At 50.6% G+C, this 24,909-nt stretch overlaps 1 protein-coding gene across 1 annotated transcript in view; it reads right to left on the bottom strand.

The window, feature by feature from the left end:
* The window catches only part of Adcy10 (adenylate cyclase 10), a 54,336-nt gene that overhangs the window by 17,154 nt on the left and 12,273 nt on the right, over window positions 1–24,909 (bottom strand). The window contains exons 11-22 of the mRNA XM_027922876.2: window positions 23,181–23,370; window positions 22,851–22,906; window positions 20,486–20,639; window positions 18,376–18,568; window positions 17,473–17,559; window positions 16,743–17,017; window positions 15,117–15,253; window positions 10,856–10,984; window positions 9,292–9,570; window positions 8,869–9,159; window positions 2,288–2,357; window positions 1,227–1,458 (exon numbers count right to left, since the gene is read on the bottom strand). Coding sequence (XP_027778677.2) covers window positions 1,227–1,458; window positions 2,288–2,357; window positions 8,869–9,159; window positions 9,292–9,570; window positions 10,856–10,984; window positions 15,117–15,253; window positions 16,743–17,017; window positions 17,473–17,559; window positions 18,376–18,568; window positions 20,486–20,639; window positions 22,851–22,906; window positions 23,181–23,370 — 2,093 coding nt within the window. The remainder of the gene's footprint in view (window positions 1–1,226; window positions 1,459–2,287; window positions 2,358–8,868; window positions 9,160–9,291; window positions 9,571–10,855; window positions 10,985–15,116; window positions 15,254–16,742; window positions 17,018–17,472; window positions 17,560–18,375; window positions 18,569–20,485; window positions 20,640–22,850; window positions 22,907–23,180; window positions 23,371–24,909) is intronic.

Below are 24,909 nucleotides of genomic sequence, written 5' to 3'. Positions count from 1 at the left end.
CGTGTGGGCTTCAGCGAATTGGTCTCTGAGGCTACCTAAACCTCTGCCTCCTGGAACCCACTGGCCACCTCCTCGCTGCCGCCCCAGCTACATGCCTGAAATACATACGAGACTTCCATGTTTAAACACTTGAGGGGCTGACAGACATTCTTAATGGTTTAGTTTTTAAAACTGTATATGAATCCAAGGTATGAGTGTTGATTGGACTGCTGTGATGGACAGCAACTTTAAAACAGCCTAGACCAGCACTGTGGCCAAGGACTGGGGACACAGCCGCTCAGGTGTGTGGAGCTTCTGCAGCTGCTGGAGGCAGACGAAGCAAGGCCCAGAGAGACCTTTCCTCAAATTCCTTCAGGGAGGGTTAGTCGGCCAGCAGCTCCAGGAGGCCCTAAGGTCAGACAGGTGGAGAGACACTGGGTTCCTCAGCCCAGCCTGCCTGCCCTGCCCATCCCCCTGAGACCTACAGGTGTCTCAGCATATCAGAGCACCTGGAATGTCTGCAGTAAAAAAACCTCCTCAGCCCAGCCCAGCTCAACCCAAGTTGCTTAGCAGTGGATCATTTCAATGGCATTCTATGGGTCACATTGCCCTGGAGCCTTATTTATAATTATCCTGGAGACACATTCCTTTGTGCTTTGGGGCCTAAAGCTATATGTGATGATTTTAGCACAAATTGCATCAAGAAAAAGTGGAGGAGGCCTTCTTTTAAAAATAGTTTTTTAACATGTTGTTTAGTGGTCAAAGGATGTTTATTTTATTTATTTATGTGGTCCTGAGAATCGGACTCAGGGCCTCACACATGCCGGGCAAGCGCTCTACCACTGAGCCACAACCCCAGCCCGAGGAGGCCTTTTTGGAGATGAGATTAAAACCAGATTTGCACCTGTCAGAAGACCTCTAGGTATTTCATGCTCGAAGGCATTCTGGTACCAGAGGGTGAGCGTCACCGGGGACATTACTGAAGAAGGCTGTGCTGGACCACAGCTCTGATACCCAGAGTCCTCGCTGTATCGAGCTGGGAATAGGGCCACTTACCTCCCACACAGGGAGACAGGCCATGCCAGACTCTAAGGGAGCAGTGTACTGATCGATGTTTGATCCTGGTTGCAGTTTGTTCCAACTCTCTTTTCTCAATTGAACACTGCCTCTGAGCAAGGTGGTTTTCAGAGGAAAGGACGATGGCAGGAATCAGGAACATGGTGCGATAAGCTTCCCCGGCAGCTTACCATGTAGTTATCGCCCAGGATGAGATAAGCGGCAGCAATTTCTAGGAAGTAATATAAGGCTTTGTTGTTTTCTCCCAGAGCCACAAAATGCTGGGCCAGAGGCAGGATGACGATCTCCAGGACCTCCTCACACTGGCAGGACTCCAGGGGGATGATGTCTTCCTCGACTGTCCTCAGCCTGGTTATAATGAGGTCAAAGAACCCCAAGATCGTATCTTTTATTTCTTCAGGACTGTTTAAATGCAAAAATAAATAGGAGATAAACAGGTAATACACAGAGCAGGCTTTTTTTTTTGGGGGGGTACTGGGGATTGCACCCAGGCCTTGCTGATGCTGGGTAAGTACTCCACCACTGAGCCACACCCCACCCCCACCCCCTTTTTAAAAAATATTTTTTAGTTGTAGATGTGACACAATATCTTAATTTATTTTAATGTGGTGCTGAAGATCGAGCCCAGTGCCTCACGCATGCGAGGAGAGCACTCTATCACTGAGCTACAACCCCAGCACCCCAGCCCTTTGATTTTGATTTGGAGTCAAGGTCTGGCTGAGTTGCTGAGGCTGGCCTCAAATTTGATATCTTCCTGCCTCAGCCTCTCAGTTCTCTGTAATTACAGCCATGCACCCACCACATCTAGCTTAGCATACTCTTTTTTTTTTTTTTTGCGGGGGGCGGGGGTAACTGGGGATTGAATCCAGGGGTGCTCAACCACTGAGCCACATCCCCAGCCCTATTTTGTATTTTATTTAGAGACAGGTCTCACTGAGTTGCTTAGTGGCTTGCTTTTGCTGAGACTGGCTTTGATTCACAATCTTTCTGTCTCAGACTCCCAAAACGCTGGGATGTCAGGCATGCACAACCTCTCCTGGCTAGTGTACTCCTTTGATATGAAAATATCTTTAAAAACTAACAAGAACTGTTGAAGTCATCACACAAAGCCTGGACATTTTCCCATTGTATCTCAGAGGCCAAAAGGACTGACCAGATGAAAGAGTCTAACAGTGAATTTACTGATAATGATTTATATTCTTATCTCCTAAATGGTTATATATAGCTGTACCTGAGATTTTCAGGAAGAAACTCAGATCTCTTAGGAACCTCTGATTTAGCTAAGTTGATCTCTTCTTTAGCTGGAAAATAAACAAACAAAGGAGTTGTGGGGATAATTGTAATGCTCCCTGTAGCAGAGGGGTCTGGTCTCTAGATGAGACACAATATCTTTATTTTATTTATTTTTATGTGGTGCTCAAAGACTCCGGTTCCCTTCTGGCCACAGAGGGCTGCTGCCCAGCCAGGAGCCACATCCCCCAGCCCTGCTGCACCATGAGAAGCCTTGAGAATACTTCTTACACAGAAGATGTCACCTCTGGGCTGAGAGGGGTTATGTGTATGCTCTACTCTCTCCTTCCACAGGAAAGCAACCAACTCTGAGGACCTAAGGGACAGCAACCCAGGAGCGGTCTGAGTGCCAGACTAACTGCAGCCAGGCCACTTGTTAAGCTTTACCAGGGTATCACAGGAGCAGGACGTAAACCATCCCTCCGTTTCAGGAAGCCTCTGAGATGTCCTATTGGTCATAGTTGACAACGGTACCCTAACTCCTCTACCCTGCGCTAATTGAAATAGCAATTTAACCATCCTGAACAAAGTGACTCAGTTTCAAGTGGGAAAATACAGATAAAATTTAAATGAAATGCCCCAAAATGCTGAGTCAAGGTTGGAGAATCTTGAAGTGAAAGCCTTTTGCTGAACCAGATGTCAGCAGAGATGATCTTATAATAGAAAACAAAGGAGGACTGTCTAATCCAGCCGACTCCATTCAGGAAGCGGAAAAAACCCTAGAGCCAGGGAGGAACTGTCTCCTGTCCGGATTTGCTGGTGGCAGAGGCAGGGCTACTACAGGGTCGGCTAGCTCCAAGGCCGCGGTTCTAGAAATGCCTTGTGAGCATCTCAGGAGTTGTCTTTTTTTTATTCCCTTCCACCACGGAGCAAGCGCCCCGCCCTGCACGTGCCATTAGGCCTCCTGCAGACCCCTCTCCTTGCGGACTTCTCCCACTTGTCCTCGGAAGTAGAGGCTGAATGCGTTGGGCTTTCTCTCCCCTGGTCCTGGAAAGCTTCTCTTGGAGGCCAGTAGAAGGAAGGAAAGGGACCAGGGAGGGAGAGGGGAAGGAAAGGGGAGATACTGGGAGTGATACTGACCAGATTACATTATCTTGTCATCTGCATGAGTATGTAACAACGAATCCCACTATTATGTATAATTATAGAGCAACAATAAAAAATACAGAAGAAATAAAACTGCTCTGGTCGAGGTTCCCAGTGGCTCCTGCATTGCCGAATGGAAGGGCTGTGCATTTGCCCACATTTGATCACACCTTTCAGCAGGATTCAGGACAAGCTACTGCTCTCTCTTTTCACCAGTTTTGACAACACAGATTGCCTCGGTCCCCACCCTCCTTCACAGCCTGCTGAGCCATCATCTAAATGCTGCTAAGGCTCAGCTGGGCACGGGGCTTCCTTTCCCATCCTGATTTCCCCCTTATTTCATCTGCCCATGACTTTAAATCCCATCTGTGTGCCAGTGACTTTCAAATTCATATGCCTAAGCCCTGACCATCTACTCTAGCTACATGCCTACACATCCAAAATCCTCCTTGGTCAGAGCCACTTGGATGCCTAACAGGCATTGCAAAGTTACCATGTTCACACAGAGCTCTTGAATCTCTCTCCTCCACACACCTAGACCCACACACATCTTTCCTAATTTAGTATTGCTGGTTGCCATGGTTCATTGCCTCAAGGCAAGAACCCAGGCAGAGGCTAGATTCCCTGCTCTCCCCACCCTTCCTCATTCAGCCCAGCAGCACGTCCGCTGGACCCCACCCAGGAACACACCTGAATCCTTCCTGTCTGCCCTCCTTCCCTTGGCACTGCCCTCCTGCATTGCCAAGGCTTTCTCTGGACAGGAGCGGAGCCCGTCCTGTTCGGGCTGTTTCTATAGAGAAGATGGAGTGGGTCTTTAACAACCTGACCTGGATCTCTAGCTCCATCTCCTTCCCTCCGTCCCTCCTTACTAACAAAACTCAATTTTATTCAGAATAGTTACATTTTCCAGCCTCCCTTGCAGCTGAATACAGTCATGGGTTCAAACTCTGTGATGGGATATAGAGGAAATATTGGGTAGGACACTTCTAGAGAATTCCTCAAAGGGGGCGGATCCCTTTCTTCTTCCCCTTCTCTCCCTCCTTCCTTCTTTCTCCTGGCACTAAATGGGAACATGATGGCTGCAGTTCCAGCAGCTATTTTGGTTCCTGATGTGCTAGTGTCTTGTGAGAAGAACATTTTACATAAGAGCAAAATGAACTTAATAATAAGTTTAAGTCCCTCTAGCCGAACTCCTGTAATACACAGCCAGCAGTAATTCTGAGCAATCCTCTCCAACTTGTCCCAACTCACTTGGTCCCACAAGGTCCCTGGACGGTTTTATTAATTCATCTTTTTATTGTCCTCTGGCCTCCACTGAAATTCAAACTTGTGAATGGACATGTGACCATCCCATCATTTTTACCATTACGGTCCCAATATGGACACCACTACCTGGCATGAATCGGGGCTCAATAAATATTTGATACATAAATAAATGTTTGTTGAAAAAAACTGATGAATAGAAATGAAAAGCTATTCCTCCTCCTTCAGTGTCCTATATTATTATATGTATTGTTTTTAAATGTTTCAAATTGTAATGGTAGGGGTTGAGGATGAGCTCAGTGGTAGTGCTCTTGTCTAGCATGTGCAAGGCCCTCAGTTTAATGCTTTGCAAGGGGTGGGGGTGTATATATATATATATATATACACACACACATGCACACATAATGGTGCGAGAATTAGATGCAGAGAAAAGAATATTGGCTAGAGAAAACAGGGTATGCGAGATATCCTCTCTGCCTTTATTACCCACTGAGTGGATCATATTACTTATAGTTTTCTATTTTCTTCATTTATAAAGGTTATTATATTGAGCTTCCTACTCCAAGGACTATTTATAAAAATCAAAAGAAAAAAGATACTAAATGCTCATAGAAGAGAAGAAGAAACCAAAGACACCACCTGCTCACCCCATAGTTTCAAAGGCCTGGAATAAGACTTCAGGTTGAAGGGTCAGACTGTCTCCTCCTTGTACCTCCTGCTCCTCCAGGCCAAGACACTGTTTCTAGTGCTCAGAGTGAATGAAGGACTGAGCAGGCTAAGCACTCTGCCTCTGGGTCCTCCCCAGCCCGAGCCCCAGGACATCTACCCCATTAAATGAGAATAAAATGTTTTTTAAAGGTGTACACTCTTCAGGTGGAGAACGGGAGGGGCCACATTCCTGACAAGGACCTTGTGCTGGCTGTCCCCTCTGCCTGGCACACTATATCCTAGCCATCCACACGACAAAACCCTGCTCTGTCTCTACATGAGTCTCCTGAGGGCTACCCTAATGACCTTCTCTTCCTAATCCCCTTGCCCAAAGTTCCATTGCCGTCTGTGGGATTTGTTATTATTGTTATTTTTTAATATTTATTTTTTTTTTAGTTTTAGATGGACACAGTATGTTTATTTTACATTTATGTGGTGCTGAGGATCGAACCCAGTACCTCATGCATGCTGGGCAAGCGTTCTACCTCTGAGTCACAACCCCAGCCCTAGATTTGTTATCATCATGGTTACTTCTTCTTCACATCCACTTTTCCCAAAAGAATGCTGCTTTGCTCACTAATGTACCTGACGCAGTGGTATCTGTTGAGTAAATGAAATGTCCAACAAGGCCCTTGAGTTTCTGGAAGCTGAAGGGGGAGGCAGACTCTGCTGAGCCAGGGGAGGGATGAAGGAGGAGCTGTGGACCCTTGAAATGGATCGAGTCACAGAAAACACCATTTTTAAGGATGTGAGGCTCAAAGGAGACTTGGAGAAGGAGCCACTCCTCACTCTGACTCACATCAGCCTCCTAAGTCTCTCCCAGGTAAGGCCTTGGCCAGCAGGTCCAGTGGACCGACTCCACCTGTGGGAAGTTTAGGGACTGCGGTACTCCCCAGGCCAAAGCAGGATGTCCTAGAGGAAGACACTGCCTCAGAGATTTTCCTAGAAACTCTAGGACAAATACACATTCACTAAGAAATCTCTACAGTCGACATGGAAGCACTCACTGATTCATCTGGGGTGCTAGTGACGAGATACTAGGAGGGGCAGCGGGGCTGTGGCACACACCTGTGTCCCAGCTAATGGGGAGGCGTGAGGAGCACTAGGGCCCAGGAGCTCACGGCCAGCCTGGGCCACACAGCCAGACCCCCCTGCCCCCCCCCCCCCCACACACACACAGGAAAGGGAAAGAGATGGTGGAAAGTTGTATAAGAGTTAAACCTTCATCTACCATGGTGGCGAGGAGGTGGCGGGGGGGACAGATAAATTTCACAATTTGACTTTTTGAAAAGCAGTACGAGGCAGCAATATGTAGAAAATATAAGACCCTGAGAAGAACCACTGAAAGCACAGAGGACGGTCATGGACTCCCGCGTCTGCGATCAGACTTGCAGGGAGTCTCACACAGGCTCTATGTGAAGTCTGTGTAGGTGACAGACTTTTGTACAGGCAGGAGGTCCTGACCATAGTGGTAAGGCCCTGGCCTCACTCCAGTGTAACATCACCAGCAGCACTTCCCAGAGTGGCCTCATGTGACACAGGCTAGCTGGCCAAGGTCTATTGCAGGATCCAAAAATAACTGGAATCCTCTTCTCTGAGCCAACCTGTTGGAGGCCAGCTGTTCAGAACCCATCTGCTAGCTGCCAGCCTATCTTATTCCCCCAAATAAAACGGCACTCTACTAAGACCTTGGGAGGGGTCACTGGGTTCACGCCCTCTCCCCCATCTCCCCAGGGGCTGCCCGAGGTCCTCCTTCCTTCAGGCAATGCTTCCTCCTCCTTCTCCACTGCCTGCCCCCTGCCCCAGGCCTCTGTGGGGGTCTTCTCACGTGTCCAAGACTCCCCAGACTGCCTTCTTCGCCAAGCCGGGTTATATCTGACCTTTGGGAAACCCTACACATGTTTTCCACGCTCTGGGAGGGCAGCTTGATCCCAGTGCAGCCCAGGTCCCTTGCTTTAGCCTTCCTGGGCGGGCGGGCGGCCCAAATTCTGTGCTGGGCGGTGGGTGGAGAGACAGCCAGCCTGAGGTGCAGAGGACCCCCACCTCTCCCCAGAGACGCTCTTCCTTATCCACGACAGACTCTGCTATTTCCTCGGCAGTTTCTGCAGATCCACCTCTGACCCCAACTTGGACCTCAGCATTCATCGTGTCTTTGTATCTTGGTTCAAATGTCAACGTCAATATCACGTCACATAATACAACCTTTATAACAATAATTAAAAAGGCATCGATGGCCTTGGAAAAATATAGCATCTGAGGAGAATTTTAACAAATGCTACTGAGGGACTCTGGGCTCAGCCACAATCGAGTTCCCTTGATGTCCTCCTGCTGAAGTCTGCTCTGTGTCCCAGCCCCAGGGGCTCAGAACATTAACGATTCTCGGCATCAGATATAAATAAATGAATAAAATAAAAGTCCACCAACAAAGAAAAATATATACAAAAGAATTCTTTTTTAAAAAGTGATGGATCTGACTCTGCAGAGCCTCTTGCAATCTCTGGTAAAGCATGACCCTAAAAGCCCAACCCCTCACTGTAGGAAGCTGGGATAGGGGGAGCCATCAGATGAAGAGGAGACTAAATAACATCCCTCACTTTTTTCTGTGTTAAATTACTGAAGCTTCCAGAGCCTCAATTTCATTGTCCATAAAGGGAAAATAACCCCCCACTTTGAAGTTCGATCCAGTGAGAATACATGCAAAATAGAGAATGAATGGGAGTGAATATTTTGAACCTGCTGCAGTTCTTCCCGGGGTTTGATATCCTCATGATAAAGCACCCTCTTCGTCTAGCCCTGCTTTCCCACTGGACCCAGCCATACGCACCGGGGCCCTCCCGCCAGGGCCCGTGAGCTGGGCCTTTCCCGGCTGGCTTTGGTGCTGCTACTGTGACCCTGCTGGGCGTCGTGCCTGTGGGAACTGAGTCCTTGGTCCCTCGCGCCCCTGAGCCCTCTGCTGTTTCCCCAGCTCTGTTGCAAGTGTGTGGCCTCTCTACCTTTGCTTTGCTGTGCTCTGGAAACCCTGCCTGAAGACCAAGCACACTTCTCTGGAGCGCTGCCTGCTCCTCCCTGCCGGATTCTCTCCTGCTCCTATTCCTTTCCACTGGGAATTCTTTCACACTAGATCAACAAAGCCACAACCGCGCTCCCGCTGCATCAAGTTGGACCATCCCAGCCCCCTTGGATCCCAGCCATTGCTGTGAACTCATACAGGCATTTTAGTTTAGGCTCTGGTCAGGCCAGAACCCGGATCCCCAAACCTGGGCCCTGTCAATCTCACAGTGAGGCGGGTTCTGCTAGACCGAGCTGTGTGGACAGTCCCCACCTTCTCCTTCCCCACAGGCTGCTGAGGTCTCAGCCTCCCTGTGCCCAAGCCAAGTCCCTGGGGTCCAGATTCACTGCTTCTAGATCTTAGTCTCCAGAGTTCCCAGGAATAGCTGGGGTTCATTAGGAATGAAGGGGGTTTACCTTGGATTCCCCGAGGCTTAGTCATCTTCTTAATGGTGTCCATGTCCAAGGTGTTGAGGCGGATGTCCACCATGAAGTGGTGATACGGGATGAAGTCGCCACTTCTGCAGTGGTCGCACCTGTGGGCATTCTCCTCTAAAAAGCGGGCACACTTCAAATGCATGGCCTTCTTCTGGTCCTTGAGCCAGAGCTCGTAAGCTGTCTTCTGCATTATAGGCCGGGAGAACCGAATGATGTGGCACTCAATCACCTTGCCCTCCAGTTCTCGGAGCTCCTCCTCCTCGCTGTGAGCTGGAGGGAACAGGAAGGGCTTGCCAGCCAGGCAGTGGGCAAGAGATAAACCCGCTACCCAGCACAGATCAGCCCGTGAGTCTATGCGCCTTTGGCCAAGGGGAAATATGGGTCACTTCAGGTGCGACTCACCCATCTCCTCGCTGGGTCTCAGAGACGAGGAGCGATGGTGAACCTCAAAGGAGGTGGCATTTTGCTTCAGGGCCAGTCGAAGATCCTTGCCATTCCGGAAGCAGTAAAAAACGTTCAGCTCCACGAGGGTGGCCAGGGCCTTGATCATCATCTTCATGTTCCAGCAAGGGAGAACCTCAAACAGCAGCTCCGTGGTGAAGGTCAGGCCAGTGATGGCCGCGCACCTCACCAACATCTGGTGGGAGAGGCTCATGCTGTCCAGCTGGACCAGAGAGATTTCTGCAGGTGGAAAGCCACACACAGAAGGACACTAGTTACCCACCTGACTACCCACATCCTGGACAGGCCCTGTCCTGCTCTACAGCTCCTCTTGCAGACACCCAGCTAAGCTAAGTCTGGTTCGCAGCTCGCTCCTGTGCAGGAAGACACACTGCAGGGCTGGGCTGGGGCTCAGCCCTGAGGGCTCGCCTCGCACGTGTGGGGCCCTGGGTTCCATCCTCAGCACCACGTGAAAATAAATAAACGGAATAAAGGCATCTGTCCACCTACAACTAAGACAAATTTAAAAGAGAAAACGCAGCTGCAGCTCTAAAGACACACAGGAGCAGAGTGAGGCTGCCTCCAGGGCTCTGACTTTGGGTCAAAGTGGGACAGGGATGTGTACAGACAGCAGGGGTCACGCAGGCCGCGGCTGGCACCCGCCATCCCTGCTCCTTGTGGACTTCTCCAGCTCGTCCCCTTTTCTCCCCACTGGCTCTTCTCGTTCCTGGAACCTCCCAGCAACAGGCCTTCTGTCTGTCTGTCCCCAGATCCATTCGCATGCATTTATTCCCTCCTCCGTATCAGGAGCCAGCGTCAGAGTTGAGTGCCGGTGATCCCTGCTTCTCATGGAATCTCGTGGCTTACGTGGCTCCCTGGACGCTCCCTGGACGCTCCACCGGGATGTCCTTGGGTTAGAGATGAAAGGTCAACTCCTCAACTGTTCCCAAAACACACTAGAAGCCGGGCTAGTCCTCCTTCCCACCGCAGGAGACGCAGTAGAGAAGGACACACAAATGGCACCAACTGAAGACAGAGTTCCAAGGTCTGAAGTCACTCTGGATGGCATGCGTTGGGGCTGAGTGCAAACTAGAACATTTCTCGAAAGCCATTTTTCTTCCAAGCATAATTAATAATACCCCTGTGACATCCAGTGCCTTGTCATTCCTTTCTCACAAGAGTAGACGGCAGAAGTGTCTCAATGCTAGACTTTTCCCTCTCATATTTGGTTTCTGTTTAACTGAAAATGTGCTGTTCCTCATTCTCTTGTGCAGTTGAACAAACCTGTCCAAATCAGACTTGCAACACATCACGGGAGGGAGGCTCCTAATCGGAAGTAGAAGAACCAGCCTGCCAGGGCAACGCAGGACAGACAGGCCAAGAGCAACGCAGGACAGACAGGCCAAGACCAACGCAGGACAGACAGGCCGAGAGCCCTGGCCCCTCCCTCCTGGGGCAGGGGGGATCCCAGGGGAAGTGGAGGCGGAACCCGGAGAGAGCCGGCACCAGGTGGAATGCCCCTTACCTTTCAGTGACGCGGGGGGCGACAGGTTTTTCAGCCTGACACCACTGACCAGGTTACAGACTTCTTCACTTCCCTCCTCATTTCTAAGAGAAAACCCTTTTAATTCCTCTGTTGGCTTAACGAAATTCTCTGTGGGGAGATCGGAAGGGAAGGAAGCCAAGAGTTAATATCCTGTCTTTAAAGTCTGGCTTTCCCGTAAGCTCTGAGGTGGATCTTGTGTGAGAAAGAGCAGGAAGAGAGGAGCACCGCCTCACCAGATATTCTGGGATAGCTTGTTTTAAAAAAACTGATTTATGAAAATTGAAATTTACTCAAAATGGTTTTGTTCTCCCCCGACAACTCCCACCCCAGAACAGTAAATGGCACCGATATCGGTGTCTTCCCTAGTATGCACAGTTTGGTAAGAATAGAGTTCACGGGGACTTAGGATCCCTCCCAGCACACACAGTGACCTACATTAGTATGCACACTTGCAGTCCCACGCTCAGGCACAGGCGAGGGAGACCCAGCTCTGATTGGGGCGTGACTGCAGCCAGAGATTTAAACAGGGAGGTCTGGAAGGTGACCTTGCCGAGTAACTGGGTCTCCGGGTACCCCAACATGCACCGCCTGCTCCTCCCCGTGGTTCCCCCCCACTTGGCAGATTGGAGACACTGTGGTGGGGAGGGGAAGACAGCAGTGCAAGGCCCAGGCCGCATCTCCTGCAGAGGTGAGTCCTACGCCAACAGCAAGACCATCAGTCCGTGAAAGAGGGCCCCGTGAGTGGCAGAAACAGCAAGTGGCAGACGATCTGACTCTTCAGTGTGCATGTGGACTTTAAATGCATTGTCTCCAGCAAGGGCTAAAACATGAATGCTGCATGTGCGCAGCCCTTGAGGTGCTTAAGAGCTACGAGACACATAGGCAAGTGGTAACACCAGGAAGAGTGACTAAGAACTGAAGAGCAAAGACTAAGCCAGGTACTATGGAGCACACTTGTATTCCCAGCAACCTGAGAGGCTGAGGCAGGAGGATCACAGGCTTGAGGCCAGCCTCAGCAATTTAGCTAGACTCTCAGCAACTGAATGAGACCCCCGTTTCAAAACAGAAGAATAAAAAAAAGGCTGAGGATGTGGCTCAGTGGTAAAGTATCCCTGGGTTCAATCCCCAGTGCCCTCCCCTCCCCCAAAAAAAGGCAAAAAAAAAAAAAAAAAAAGCAAGCAGAAGAGTGATGGTGGACAGGAATAGGTAAGTGGGGGTAGAGTCACCAGAAAGCAAATGCTGAGCCCGGTTCCATTAACTCAGCTGGGAACCGGGGTGGAGAAAGGACAGTGCCTTAAGTTTACAAGTGTTACACCAGGGGGTCCCTGGGAGAGCCGACGCACACCTGGCAATGTATAGCACCTGGGATTAAAAGTGAGATTAGGGCTGGAGATCACACGCGCACACACACACACACACACACACACGCACACACACACACACACACACACGCACACACACACGCACACACACACGCACACACACACACACGCACACACACACACACACACACGCACATCAAATCCAGCAAAATATGAATAAATGGAAACGTCGGGGGCGGGGGGGGGAAGCAGAGAGTGAGGGTGAAGCCCGGGACCCCCACGGGAGGGTTTGCCCAGGAGAGGGAAGGGGCACAGGAGGAGGGTGTGATGGGGAAGCCCAGGAAGGGGAGCACCCGAGAAGAGGCAGTGCGAGGGTGTGAGAGGCGAAGAGGACAGCGAGCGTGCTGCCCTGGGCTGCTCATACTCTCCCCCGGGGACCCACTGCTAAAGCAGCCGCGCTCTGCATCGCTCCATCCACGGTTACCCAGGGAGCCTCCGGGCACAAGGCACCCTTCCAGGATTGGGGACTCTGGAGTTTACAAAGCTCCTGCCTCACGTGGGGACGGACAGACCATAGCTAACAAGTTAACAGGACGCCTCATGGTGTGACTCGGTCGTGTAAACGGGAGGAGAGAGCGAGCGCTGGGCGCCTTGTACTCAGGGCCACCTGCTCCGCGCTGGGTTCCTGCACAGAGAGGTGCTTCGGGAAGGTGTGAACACATGCTGCACAGCCCGCGCCCTCTGCTCCCAGACACCTCACTCCGTGTTTCCTGAGAACAGCGACACCTTTACAGAACTCAGTACACTTACAGCCTTTGGAAAAGGTGACATGGACCGGCTCCTGCAATCCTCTGTCCACCTGCCAGTTTGTCAGCTACCCCACAGTGTCTTTTAACATCTCTTTTTCTTCCAAAAAGAGATCCAGTCTCGGATCGTGTATTCATTTCAGATTTTTAACTGAAGTGAAATTCATGGAACCTACAACTAACCATCTTCAAAGGGTACAGTTCAGGGCACTTGGCGCAATCACGATGTGCTGGCGCCCGCCATCCCTGCTCCTTGTGGACTTCTCCAGCTCGTCCTCTCTTTTCCCCACTGGCTCTTCTCGTTCCTGGAACCTCCCAGCAACAGGCCTTCTGTCTGTCTGTCCCCAGATCCATTCGCATGCATTTATTCCCTCCTCCGTATCAGGAGCCAGCGTCAGAGTTGAGTGCCGGTGATCCCTGCTTCTCATGGAATCTCGTGGCTTACGTGGCTCCCTGGACGCTCCACTGGGGTGTCCTTGGGTTAGAGATGAAAGGTCAACTCCTCAACTGTTCCCAAAGCACAAGCTCCCTGGTCTCACAGAAGACACTGAGAAGTTTTAAAGGGGGGAAACACTTGACTCATTTAATCTTTTAAACTTTTATTAGTGCTTGTTAATCATACAGGATGCCGGGATTCACTGCGGTGTGTTCCTGCGTGCCCATCTCATACTTTGATCATTCTCGTCCTCTCTCCCCATCCCCTCCTCTTCTCTATAATGTCTCCCTCTTACTCTCTCGCCGCTCCCCTTCCCCCACTCCACACAGAGGGAGCACAGGACACGGGTTCTTCTATCTGGTAAGTCTCACTGACTTACTCAGAGATTGCTGCTCTCCAGTCCTATCCATTTTCCTGCAAATGACGATTGTCCTCTGTGATACTCCAGTGTATGTATCTGCCACATTCTCTCCATCGGTGACAGACACCTAGTCTGATTCCACGACTTGGCTACTGTGATTTGTGCCATGATAAACATGGGTGCAGGTGTCTTTGGAGTATGCTGACCTCAATCCCTTTGGGTAACGACCCGGGATCGTATGGAAGTCCTAATTTTAGATTTTTGAGAAATGTTTATCCTGATTTCCGTAGTGGCCGTACCAGTTTACACTCCCATCAGCAGTGTGTAAGAGCTCCTGTGTTCCCCTGCATCTTCAACAGCATTTATTGTTATGTGCCACTAAATTCAGCCCCAGAGGAAGAATCTGACCCTGCAGACTGAGTGGTGACCGAGTGGTTCAAGCCGTCAAATCACCATCGCTCATTGAAAGTCACAAAAATGAAAGATCCCCTTCCAGGGAGACAGAGAGGCAAGCTCTCTCCCTCTTCTCCTGCCACATACAACTCAAACACAAGAAGACACCCAGGAAGAGGGGGAGCAGACCAGCTGGGGACCTGGGGACCCAGGGAACATCGTGGCGGAGAGCTCCTGGGTTTCTTCTGCCTCACACCTACCAGACTGGGAGCTGCAGAATCCGGCAGCTCAGAAACAACCTCTCAGAAAAGCCTCAAAGCGAAGGAGCTTCCGTCTGCTCTCCGAACTGTATACTCAGCCCGCTCTCTGGCCCCTCCTCCTCTGGGCAGGGAGATTGTTTCCCTGAGTTTCCAGCTGGCCTGGGTCGTGCCATCCCTCGTGGCACGCTCCGCAGCGTGGGCCCTGTGCGCAGCCTCCTGAGCTAGCACTTCACCTCGGGCGCCGCCGAGCTCTTCAGGTCTGACCCTGGCGGCTTTCCTGGCTGACCCAGGTGTGTGCTGGCCTAGTTCAGGGGTCTGGCCTCTTTGTCCTCTTACAGTTTGGGTGTCACACCCAAGGTTTTCGCCCCCCTCAAGCCCTCTGACCCTGCAGGAAGCAGCCTGTGGAAGGCCCATTCTCAACACTTTCTGCACGTAAGGACAGTGACAGAAGATGACTAAGTGCCCGGCGTTGTGTGCACGCCTGTCGTGCCGGCAACTCAGGAGCCCGAGGCGGGAGATGGTGAGCTGAGGCGGCCTGGGCAACTTAGTGAGACCCTGCCTCAAAACAAAAAGCACAGGGGGCTGGAGACGTAGCTCAGTGGCCGAGCACCCCGGGCTCAACCCAGTACTGAAACAAGAGAAAGAGTCCGCGAGAGACTTACTGAACAGGTTGTTCCAGGTCACCTTGGTCTTCTCCTCAGGCTCCATTTGCTGGAAAACGAGCACCTGGTGGCGGTCCAGATTCTTCAGCAGCTCCTCGCAGTAGTAGGGGACCCCGCAGCTGCCCTCCACCAGGCACCTGCCGGCAAGACAAGGCGGCGGCTCTCACTGCAGAGCGCCTGCCGCCACTCGAGGCGACCCCCTTCCCATTCTCCATGTGCTCCACTTTGCTCTCGAGTTTCAGGGGTTGCCCTCATCTGGTTCTTTTTCTTTCTCTTTTTAAATTACATGAAACATTTTTATCTTCCCAAAGTTAAAACTAAATAAAAGGTACATCCTCAGTCTTGCTTCTCTTCCTTAGATACAGGTAACAACCGGATGCATTTTTGGTTTATCCTTCCAATACTTTTTCTAAAATATATGAACAAAAGTGTGCATGGGTGTACACACACACACATACACACACACACACACCCCTATTCCACTTTTCTGAATAAAGGCATAGCACCAACCATGCATCCTGCTCCTCCCTGCCGATCACAGGTCTCCCTCACTTCTGTTTACTGCCCTACAGTCCTCCGGGATTCATGCATCCTAGGGTGTTGAACTTAGCTCCCCTTGGAGATGGACATTGGATAGCTTCCAGTCTCGTATTAATACAAATAGAGTTCGACAGAAACTTTGCACATAGGTGACTTCATATTTGTGTCAACACATCTTTGAGATAGTCTCCTAGAACTGGGATTGCTGGATCAAAAGGAAAATGCAGGTATGTAGAGAGAGAGAGCAGGGAGGGGGAGAGAGAGAGCCCAATGCCTGACTGCAGTTATTCTGTTTTGAGCACTGGGGACTGAACCTTGGGGTGCTCTATCACCTGAGCTGCATCCCCAGCCCTTTTCTTGTTGTTTCAGGATAGGGTTGGAGTTATTTTAAATGACCCCTTGTCCAAGCCATCTTCCTTCCAGGAGCAAGGCAACATCGTTAGAAAGAACAAAAGCAGAGAACAGGAGGGTTGTCAGCAGCCAGCCCAGGAGAGACACTGTCGTCTGGGTGGGTCAGCACCTGCCTGCAATTCCAGCTACTGGACAGGGAGAAGCAGCTTAGCGAGACCGTCTCTAAATGAAATAGAAAGGGCCGGGATGCAGCTCAGGGTTAGAGTGCTTGGCTGGCGTACTCGAGACCCTGGGTTCCATCCTGAGAGAGAGAACTAGTGCATGCTGTTAGGGGGCTCATCTCAAGGCCCCAGTGGAGGCACCCTGAGGAGCTCGGAGAGTCAGCCTGGACAGCTGCCACAGACAGACCACACACCTGCCGGCCACGGGGGACATGGTGGGTCGCAGGCCACAGCCTGCCTTTCCCACCACCTTCTGTGACTGTGCTCCTAGTGACTGTTATCGTGGGTAGACCACAACAGGTAGACCCAAGTCCAGCTTGATGCAGGGGAAACACCCGCTGAGCAGGGTGTGGGAAGGGGCAGCGTGGAGCCACAGGAAGAGGTGAGCAGCACCGCCCCACCAGGCACAGCATGCGGCCCCTCTAAAGGCAGGGCCAGAAAAACACTGGACAGGCATTTGCAGGCACATCCTGGAGCGTCTGATGACCTGGGGGCGGCGGAAAGCGTGACTTACGTCTCCAGCTCTTTGGGGATGCTGCGCACGTTGAGGTCAAGGCAGACCTTGTTGCGGATGTCGCTGGGCTGCATGGGCCCCAGGGTGATGTAGGTGGTGTTCCTGTTCTTCATGATGGCACTGGCTGCCGCACAGGGAAAGCCCACAAAGGGCGACAGGGACATGATGATAAAGATGGGGACCGTCCGGATGAGCTTCTCCATGAAGGTCCAGGAGGCCACGTCCACAAACTGGGCCTCATCGATGATGAAAATGATTCTTTCCTCCTTCACTGTCTGGACAAGGTGACAAAAGAGAAAGAAAAATGCTGCAGGACTTCAGGGCTTTGTGCTGTGCGGCAGGCGGCGCATCCGTGCTGTCTGATGGTCTGTTACGGTGAAGGGAAAGAACCAAGCCGAATCTTTGTCTTTTCAATAACTCTGCATGAATCTGAATTTCGACAACTTACAATTCATATCAGTTACGACCAGTGGACTCTTATTTGGGCAAACCTGGGTATAATGATGATGGAACGGAAGGAAGTCAGGCAGGCAGGAGAGGCGAGCCCCAGGAGTGGGCTTGAGGGACTCCTCTGAGTCTGTTTAAATTCTGAATTGATTCTGAGCTCAAAGCTGGAAGACTGGAAGAGAGGGGAGCACCTTTGGGCCCAGCTTTCACGTACTTCCAAATGTTTCCCGGAGCCAGAGCCCCTTGGGCGGGTGGCCAGTGGCTGACACACAGGTGCTCTTACCTGTTCCAAGATCTTCATGAACAGTGCTTCCAACTGCTTCTGCTTTCTCAAAGTGCTCATCCTGGAAATCTCCCGAGAAATAGGGAACTGTATGAAAAATTATGAGAACACTGAGTGCAGGAAACAGTGAAGGAACTTCCAGCTGTGTGACCCTGGGAGAGCCACTGAGCTGCCTGGGCCTCGAGGGAGATCCTCCTTGGATGTCCTTATGTCTTTTCAGTCCTGATGGCCTGTCCTTGAGCCAAGGGAAGAAGAGAACACACCCAGTGTTTGCATGGGCATTCAGTTGTGGGAGAAAGTGACCCTGTGCTCAGGCTGGCTGGGACTGTACAGCTCTACTGGAGAGAAACCAACAGGTGGCCATTAGCCAGGCGCGCTGGCACACACCTGTGATCCCAGCCACTCAGGAGGCTGAGGCAGGAGGATCAGAAGTTCAAGGCCAACCTGGGCAACTTGGTGAGACCCTGTCTCAAAATAAAATGTAGAAATTTTTAAAGGGGCCAGTGAGGTAGCTTTGTGGCAGAGCACCCCTGGGTTCAAGTTCCAGTACCACACACAAACAAACCAACAAAACCGGGGGCCGTTTGGGACTTCTTGAGTGTGGTATTTCCAGATACCTCCAGAAAGTCTTCTGAATGTGGATGTAGGGGCTGGGATGTGGCTCGAGGTAGAGGTGTGCATACATAGTATGTGCAAAGCCCTGGCTTCAACCCTTAGGACCTTGGTACTGTTAAGAAAAGAACATGGTGGATTTTCAGGAAGGATTGGGAGCTACTTCCTCACCACCTGGTGCTCTAGTGAGACAAGGGTAATAAAGCCAAGGAGATGTCAATCACGAAGCCTCAAGGAGTGGCTGTGCTTGCCCTGTGGCCCTTCCCTGCAGAGCCCAGTCCTAGCGGGTACCTGGACGTGGAAGATGTCGTTGAGGAGACAGTGGAACTTCTCGTCCAGCAGCCTCCTGACTCTGCTTTGAAGGTTGCTCTGCCGCTCCTTGTAGTGTCTGCAAGTGTCCAGACCCAGCACGTTGGCCATGAGTATCTGGATGGTGTAAAAGTTCTGATGGAAGCTGATCTTAGTCAACGCGATAGCAATGGTTCTGTTCATGAGAAACCAAGAGTCAGAAGAGAGTTTGGCTTACAGTTTTCAGAAATACCGAAGTGAAGAGGAGCTCTGACTCCTCTGGTTCAGCCGCGAGGACAGACTCTCCAAGCTCCGTGGCAGCTGCTGCTTTCTGCTGCCGACGTTCCCCTTCCCTGTGCACCCTGTGCACCCAGCTCCCATCACCTGGCCCGGCTGTCCCTGCCCCTGCCCCATGGATCTGACGGCGGCGCCCCACAGGAGCCTGAGGGAGCTGGCTGGTTGCCCACTGGGCTGAAGGTGTTGCTCCGTGGAGGAGCTTACCTCGGCACAGGGCCCTGGCCTGAGCCCCGTCCTGGGAGGGGCGGCCCACCCCACCGGATCACGCCTACCCGGAGCTGTTCATGGTTCCCACTGCCTAAGGGCCTGCGTCCACGCTCCCTTCTGTGACATGAGACTTCCCGAGGTCTCACCGTCAGCCCTGCTCTCTGCCTAGTGACCTTCCTTCACTGCCAGCAAGTGGATGCATCCTCGCCACCTTTGCTGAGGTCATCCGTGCATCCTGGAGTGTCCCTGGAGTTGCTGGTGGCCCCACGTGGCCCCTCATGGCTGTTCATCTGTTAGCCTCTCAGGCTGCTCCTGGAGACCCTCCTTGCTGCCCAAGGCTGGGTCACATTCCCTTCTCCCTGAGGGCAGCGATCAGGTATTGCTCGGGATCATTGATCCATCCCCCCAAGTCCTTGCGCTGAAGTCATGGCCCCAGGGATCTCTCATTTGAGGACAGGATGGTTAGAGAGGGATGAGTTAAGATGAGACCTTATTAGAGATGGCTGGGTCCCCGAACCCCCTTGTCTGGTGTCCTTATGAAAAGGGGAGATTTGGACCCAGAGACTACAGGGGAGGCTGCCACGTGCAAACCAAGGCAGATGTCTGGGTGACGCTTCCACAAGCCAAACAGCATCCGACGGGGCCGGCCAGCTGCCAGAAGCCAGGAGAAAGGCCTGGGAGAGCTCTTCTTCCTCGACCCGGGAGGGAGCAGCTCAGCTCTGCCTGGACCCTTGGCTGGGCCCCCAGAACTGTGAGACCGGCTTCCCTGTTGTCAAGCCACCCCGTCTGTGGTTCTCTGGTGACCTGCACAGCCCTCAATGGTCCCGGACCCTGTGGGACCTGGTAAGTGCCTACGTGAAGGAACGCCTCCCCCCTGCTGTGGATCAGCCCTGGCAGCGGGCAGGGTTTTGACATTGAGGAGTGATAGAAATACAGGGGTCAGCAAGTAGTTTCCCCTTCACCCCTTAGAGGGACACCATAGTCATCCTTGTGGTCATCATTACTGTCACTTCTGCAAGGGGCCAGGCAGACTGTCCCAGAAGGGGCCTTCCACACCCCACACATGAAGATAGAGGAACAGTGTAAGATATTATATTAGCTCCGCCTTCCAGAGCAAGTCCCCAGGACGGTCACTGTTCCACTCACAGGGTGACAAACTTGTGTGTGTTCTGCTGGCGAAATCTAGCCCTGATCACAATGTCTATGCTAGTGGTTCTCAACCTGTGGGCATGTTGGGATTATTTAGGAAGTTTAAAATACCCAAGCCCCACCTGGCTTCAAATCAGGATTTCCAGCAACCAGACCAGAAAGTTTCTCTTTTCCTTAGTTCAAAATATTTATCAGGGCTGGGGATGTGGCTGGGTGGTAGAGCACTTCCCTAGCATGCATGAAGCCCTGGGTAAAATTCTCAGCACCACCAAAACAAAAAGAATTAATCTTGTTAATTCATCATCAAATTTGGCACAGGGTCATATCACCCCAAAATATTCATCATCATCTATTTGGTGCAGGGTCATATCTCCCCAAAACTATTGAAATGCCAAGTAAATGGAGCTGCTCTCTAAGGGGGCAGGACCTCTGGCAAGGAGAGAGAATTCCCAGGACTCACCTGTGGTTCTCACCTTGAGCCAGGTACTCAATTTCCATAAGTATCTGGCTTTTTCCATATCCAAATAATCCTTCGAACATTAGGATTCGGCTGCAGTTAGACATCAGGAATTCCTTCATGGTACGCATAAAGTATCTGATCTCTTTATCACGCCCTATTGTTTTTATTTATTTTTTTTTAAAAAAGAGGAGCAAAATCAGCAACACAAAGAAGTCCAGATATTTAAAAAAGCACAGAGGGACACCCCGCTCCAAGACTATCCTAGGAATTTACATGGCATGGTTCAGACTTTTCTGAGGCCCTGAAAACTTTTTAAAATCTTTCTCCAGAATTTTCCAGTTAACAAGGTGATTTTGCAGTTGTATTTTAGTACCACAGTTGTAAAAGAAAGTTGATTTTTTTTTTCCTGTGCTGGGGATGGAACCCCAGAGCCTCTTGCACGCTAGGCAAGAGCTTTGGAACTGAGCTACAAGCCAGCCCCCCAGTAAAAGTATTATTTTAAACTCATTATAATTCCATTTAATTTGCTCATACTAAATGGAATTAAACCAAGTCTATTAATACTAAAGCTTGCTTTTTCTTTCTACATCATACTAGTAGTAAACTATAGATTTATTGAGATTAGAGCTCTAATACTGAACAAATATAGAGAAAACATTTTTATTTCCAATTCTGTGATGAAGGAAATCTTCCCTCATAAATGCAAACCACATCGTCTCGGGGCTGCTAAGAAGCGTTATTAGGGTTAAGAAAATCCAATTCACCTCCAGAAATCATATACATTATTATTACCATAAGGGCAACCTAAATTATTTTTAAAAGTAAATTTTTTTTTCCTGATTATAAAACTAACACTTGCTCACTGTGGAAAATATGGGAAACTCAGGAGAAGGAAAAAAGAGCAAAATAAAAATCACCTTGGGTTCCAACCCTGTCACTGTTATTTTTCTTGTGTTTTTAAATACAAGCTCAAATCAGAAGCTCAGCTCACAGCCCTTGAAACTTGGGTGATAGGAGAGAGGCAAAAGGACCATGATTTCAAAACATGGAGCATTTCTGTCAAGAGACTGGGGGACAAGATGGGTGCCGGGGAGCACCTGTAATCCCAGCAGCTTGGGAGGCTAACGCAGGACGATGTTCGTGAGGTCCTAAGCAACGTAGCCAGACCCTGTCTCTAAATAAAAAATTTAAAAGCCTGGAGATGGGGCTGGGGATGTGGCTCCAGCGGTAGCGCGCTCGCCTGGCATGCGTGCGGCCCGGGTTCGATCCTCAACACCACACACAAACAGAGATGTTGTGTCTGCCGAAAACTAAAAAATAAATATTAAAATTCTCTCTTAAAAAAAAAAACAGCCTGGAGATGTGGCTCAGCGGGTAAGTGCCCCTGGATTCAGTCCCCAGCACCAATCAAGACAGAAGAAATACTTGGGGACTAAGGGCCAACTATCACTTCTTTGTGGGACAAAAGATTGTGGAGGACCCATCTGTAATTCATGGATAAAGACTCAGATATTATCTAATGTCTGTGGAAAACCAGGACCATTAATCCAAGTGTAGACATTTTAGGAAAAGCAGCTGTGTGCTTTACTTGTTAATGTAAGTATCTGGATATAGATTAGCAAGAACCACTCTGCACACCGTATGGCTGTGTGTGTGTGTGTGGTTCTGAGGATGGAACCGAGAGGTGCTCTACCACTGAGATCATTCCTAGCTTTTTTATTTTGAGACAGGGTCTCTTTAAGTTGCTAAGGACCTCACTAACTTGCCAAGACTGGCCTCAAACTTGTAATCCTCCTGCCTCAGCCTCCCTAATTGCTGGGATTATAGATAAAAACCACATCTGGCTCATCTATCTATAACTATATCTATATCTATCTATCTATATATTTATAATGCTTTATTTATTTATTTTTATATATGTTTTAAAAGACACAGGTTCTTGCTGTGTTGTCCAGGCTGGCCCTGCACACCTGGACTCAAGCCATCCTCCCATCCTCTTGCCTCAGCCTCCCAAGAAACTGGGAGCCCAGGCACACGCCAACACACTGGCTTATGTAACATTTTTAAATAGGTGTAAGTAATCCTGGGTGTTAGAATTCCGTGGGGAAGGAAGTGGGAGAGCATATGTGAGTGTTCCTGGAGTATTGCTACTTGTCTCTTTCTTGGCTTGGAGTATGGTTCTATTCTCATTTTGTGATAATAAGCTGCAGGCTCTGATGGATGCACTATTCTGGATGTCCTGTGGTTTCGGGCTGGGTGTCAGTCAGTGATGGAGTGCTTGTCTAGCATGCACAAGGCCTTGGCTTCGTCCCCAGCACTGCAAAAAAAAAAACAGGTTTTTTTCAAGTCAAGTCTTACTACCTACCCAGCAAAGGGTAGCCCTCATTTCTGTTGCAGATGAGGTATGCCATCCCAAACATGCTGAAGGAGAGAAAAGAGGGCAGATTTAAGATGGGCAAGATGAGGGCCCGAGCGTCTGGCTCTAGTCCCCAGGAGTCTCCCTTTCCATCTCCAGCAAGAGTCTGTCCCTGAGTCCAGGGACCCTGGGCCGCAGGAGGGGAGAGGAGCTCCACTTGGTGATGGAGTCCCACAGTCCTGCACATGCTCAATGAATGTCTGCTGCGTCTGCTCTGGAAGCAGGGCCTGGGCAGGCCAGACATCCAACAGGGACCTGGGAGAGGCCACCCACACTCACACTTTCTCATTCAGGCCCAAGCACTGATAGACTGGCCCAGAATCGCCAACACCTTTCATGGCTTTCTTTGGAAGCTCTTTAAAAAAGTAGGCTGGTAGGTTGCTGCCGTTGTAGGTGACAGAGTCACAGGTCACGATTCCTGGGTAGTACATCATCATCCTGGCGGCTATGTTGACTTTTTGACCAATGACTACAACAGGAAGGAGAGAGTCAAAGAGCAGGGTTAAAAAAAAAAAAAAACAGCCCTTGAACTGAATGTCATTTGAGGGTCATCCCAAGGGCATTCACCTGTCACCTCCCTTGCCACTCATGAGTGACACAAGCATTTGGCCTTCTAGTATCCAGTCAGTCAACAGCTACAAACTCATGGCCCACATGGAACTCACTTAGCCAGCAGCGAAGCGTCTTCCTCACTTGGGAGGCCCAGAGGTCACTGCTTGGGGTGGGAGGACCAGGGACACGGGGAGGCTCTGCAAGCCGGGTGGCCAGGCCTGACAGCTCCCCCATGGGCTCTAGCTGACCTCTGCCACCGTGGGAAGAGCACGCAATGGGACTGAACTAAACCAGGCACAGACCAAGTGTGCACCGTGTGGACCTGAGTCGGTGGCTGCTGAAGTCAACGGGGCGGGAAGCGGGGTGCGTGGAGGACGGGCAGAGGGACACCTTGAGCGGGGACGCCCTGCAGTGCGTCTAACTACCACGCACAGGTACTTGGGCTTCAGCTTCCTGTCCACCACTATTACTATCTCAGAGGGTGGTTTGTGGAGATTAATGAGTCAGGGACGGGGCCGCAGCCCAGTGGTAGGGCTCTTGCCTGCCACAAGCAAGGCCCTGGATTTGATCCCCAGCACCAAAAAAAAAAAAAAAAAAAAGAGAGTAATATATGCTCACATCTTTGGGTGGTGCCTGGCTGCTTGTAAGCACTTATTTAATATTACTACTAAATGAGCATTAGATATTTCATTTTAACATAAACATTCCTTTCTTTCTTTTTTCTTTTTTTTTTTGTTTTGTTTTCTCTGGTGCTGGGGACCAAAGACAGGCCTCACACATGCCAGGCAAACTCAGTACTACCGAGTTACACCCCAGCCAGGTCATCCTTTTATAAACCTTGTTAAATGAAAGTTATAGGACGCCATTGTTTTGGACTAAGCTCTTGCACTGGGCCCCCAGAAACCAGAGTAAAACTCAAAACAGACTCCCCCATGCTAAAGCTCCGTGTACTCCCACCAAGCTGCGATCTGGACTTGAGGGAAAATCAGGAGCAGGAAACGCTGGTTCCCCAGTGGGCCAGCCCCAGGGGCAGGCCGCTGAAGCTCCCCACCTTCGCCCTTAGGCCAGAGCTGACCTGAAGCTGACCAGTCAGGCCCTTCCCCATCGTCCCCCGTCCTGCCTTCCCAGGACACCACCCAGGGCCCAATCTGCTTTTTGTTCTGTGTCTGCTGTCTCCCGCCTGCTCTGCCCTTCAGGAAGCCACTCTGTTTTACAGAATGAAGCCTTGCCCGGTCCTGAATGATCTCTGAACTAGTCTGCCCTTTGACAAAATCTGTTGTGGGGAGCTTCACCTCGCATCCAAGCCCAGATCAACAATGCCCGCGGCCCACCCTGCCCCACCCTCGCCTGTCCACTGCCCACCGAGGACTACTTTGAAGGAAATCTTATGGTGTCACTTGGACGTAAGTGTCTGGGGAGCTCGGGGGGTGTCCAGTATTTTAGATGCCTTATTGCT

This window comes from Marmota flaviventris, chromosome 12 (assembly GCF_047511675.1).
Source record: "Marmota flaviventris isolate mMarFla1 chromosome 12, mMarFla1.hap1, whole genome shotgun sequence".
Taxonomy (NCBI): domain Eukaryota; kingdom Metazoa; phylum Chordata; class Mammalia; order Rodentia; family Sciuridae; genus Marmota; species Marmota flaviventris.
This window is presented reverse-complemented; position numbering and strand designations above follow the sequence as displayed.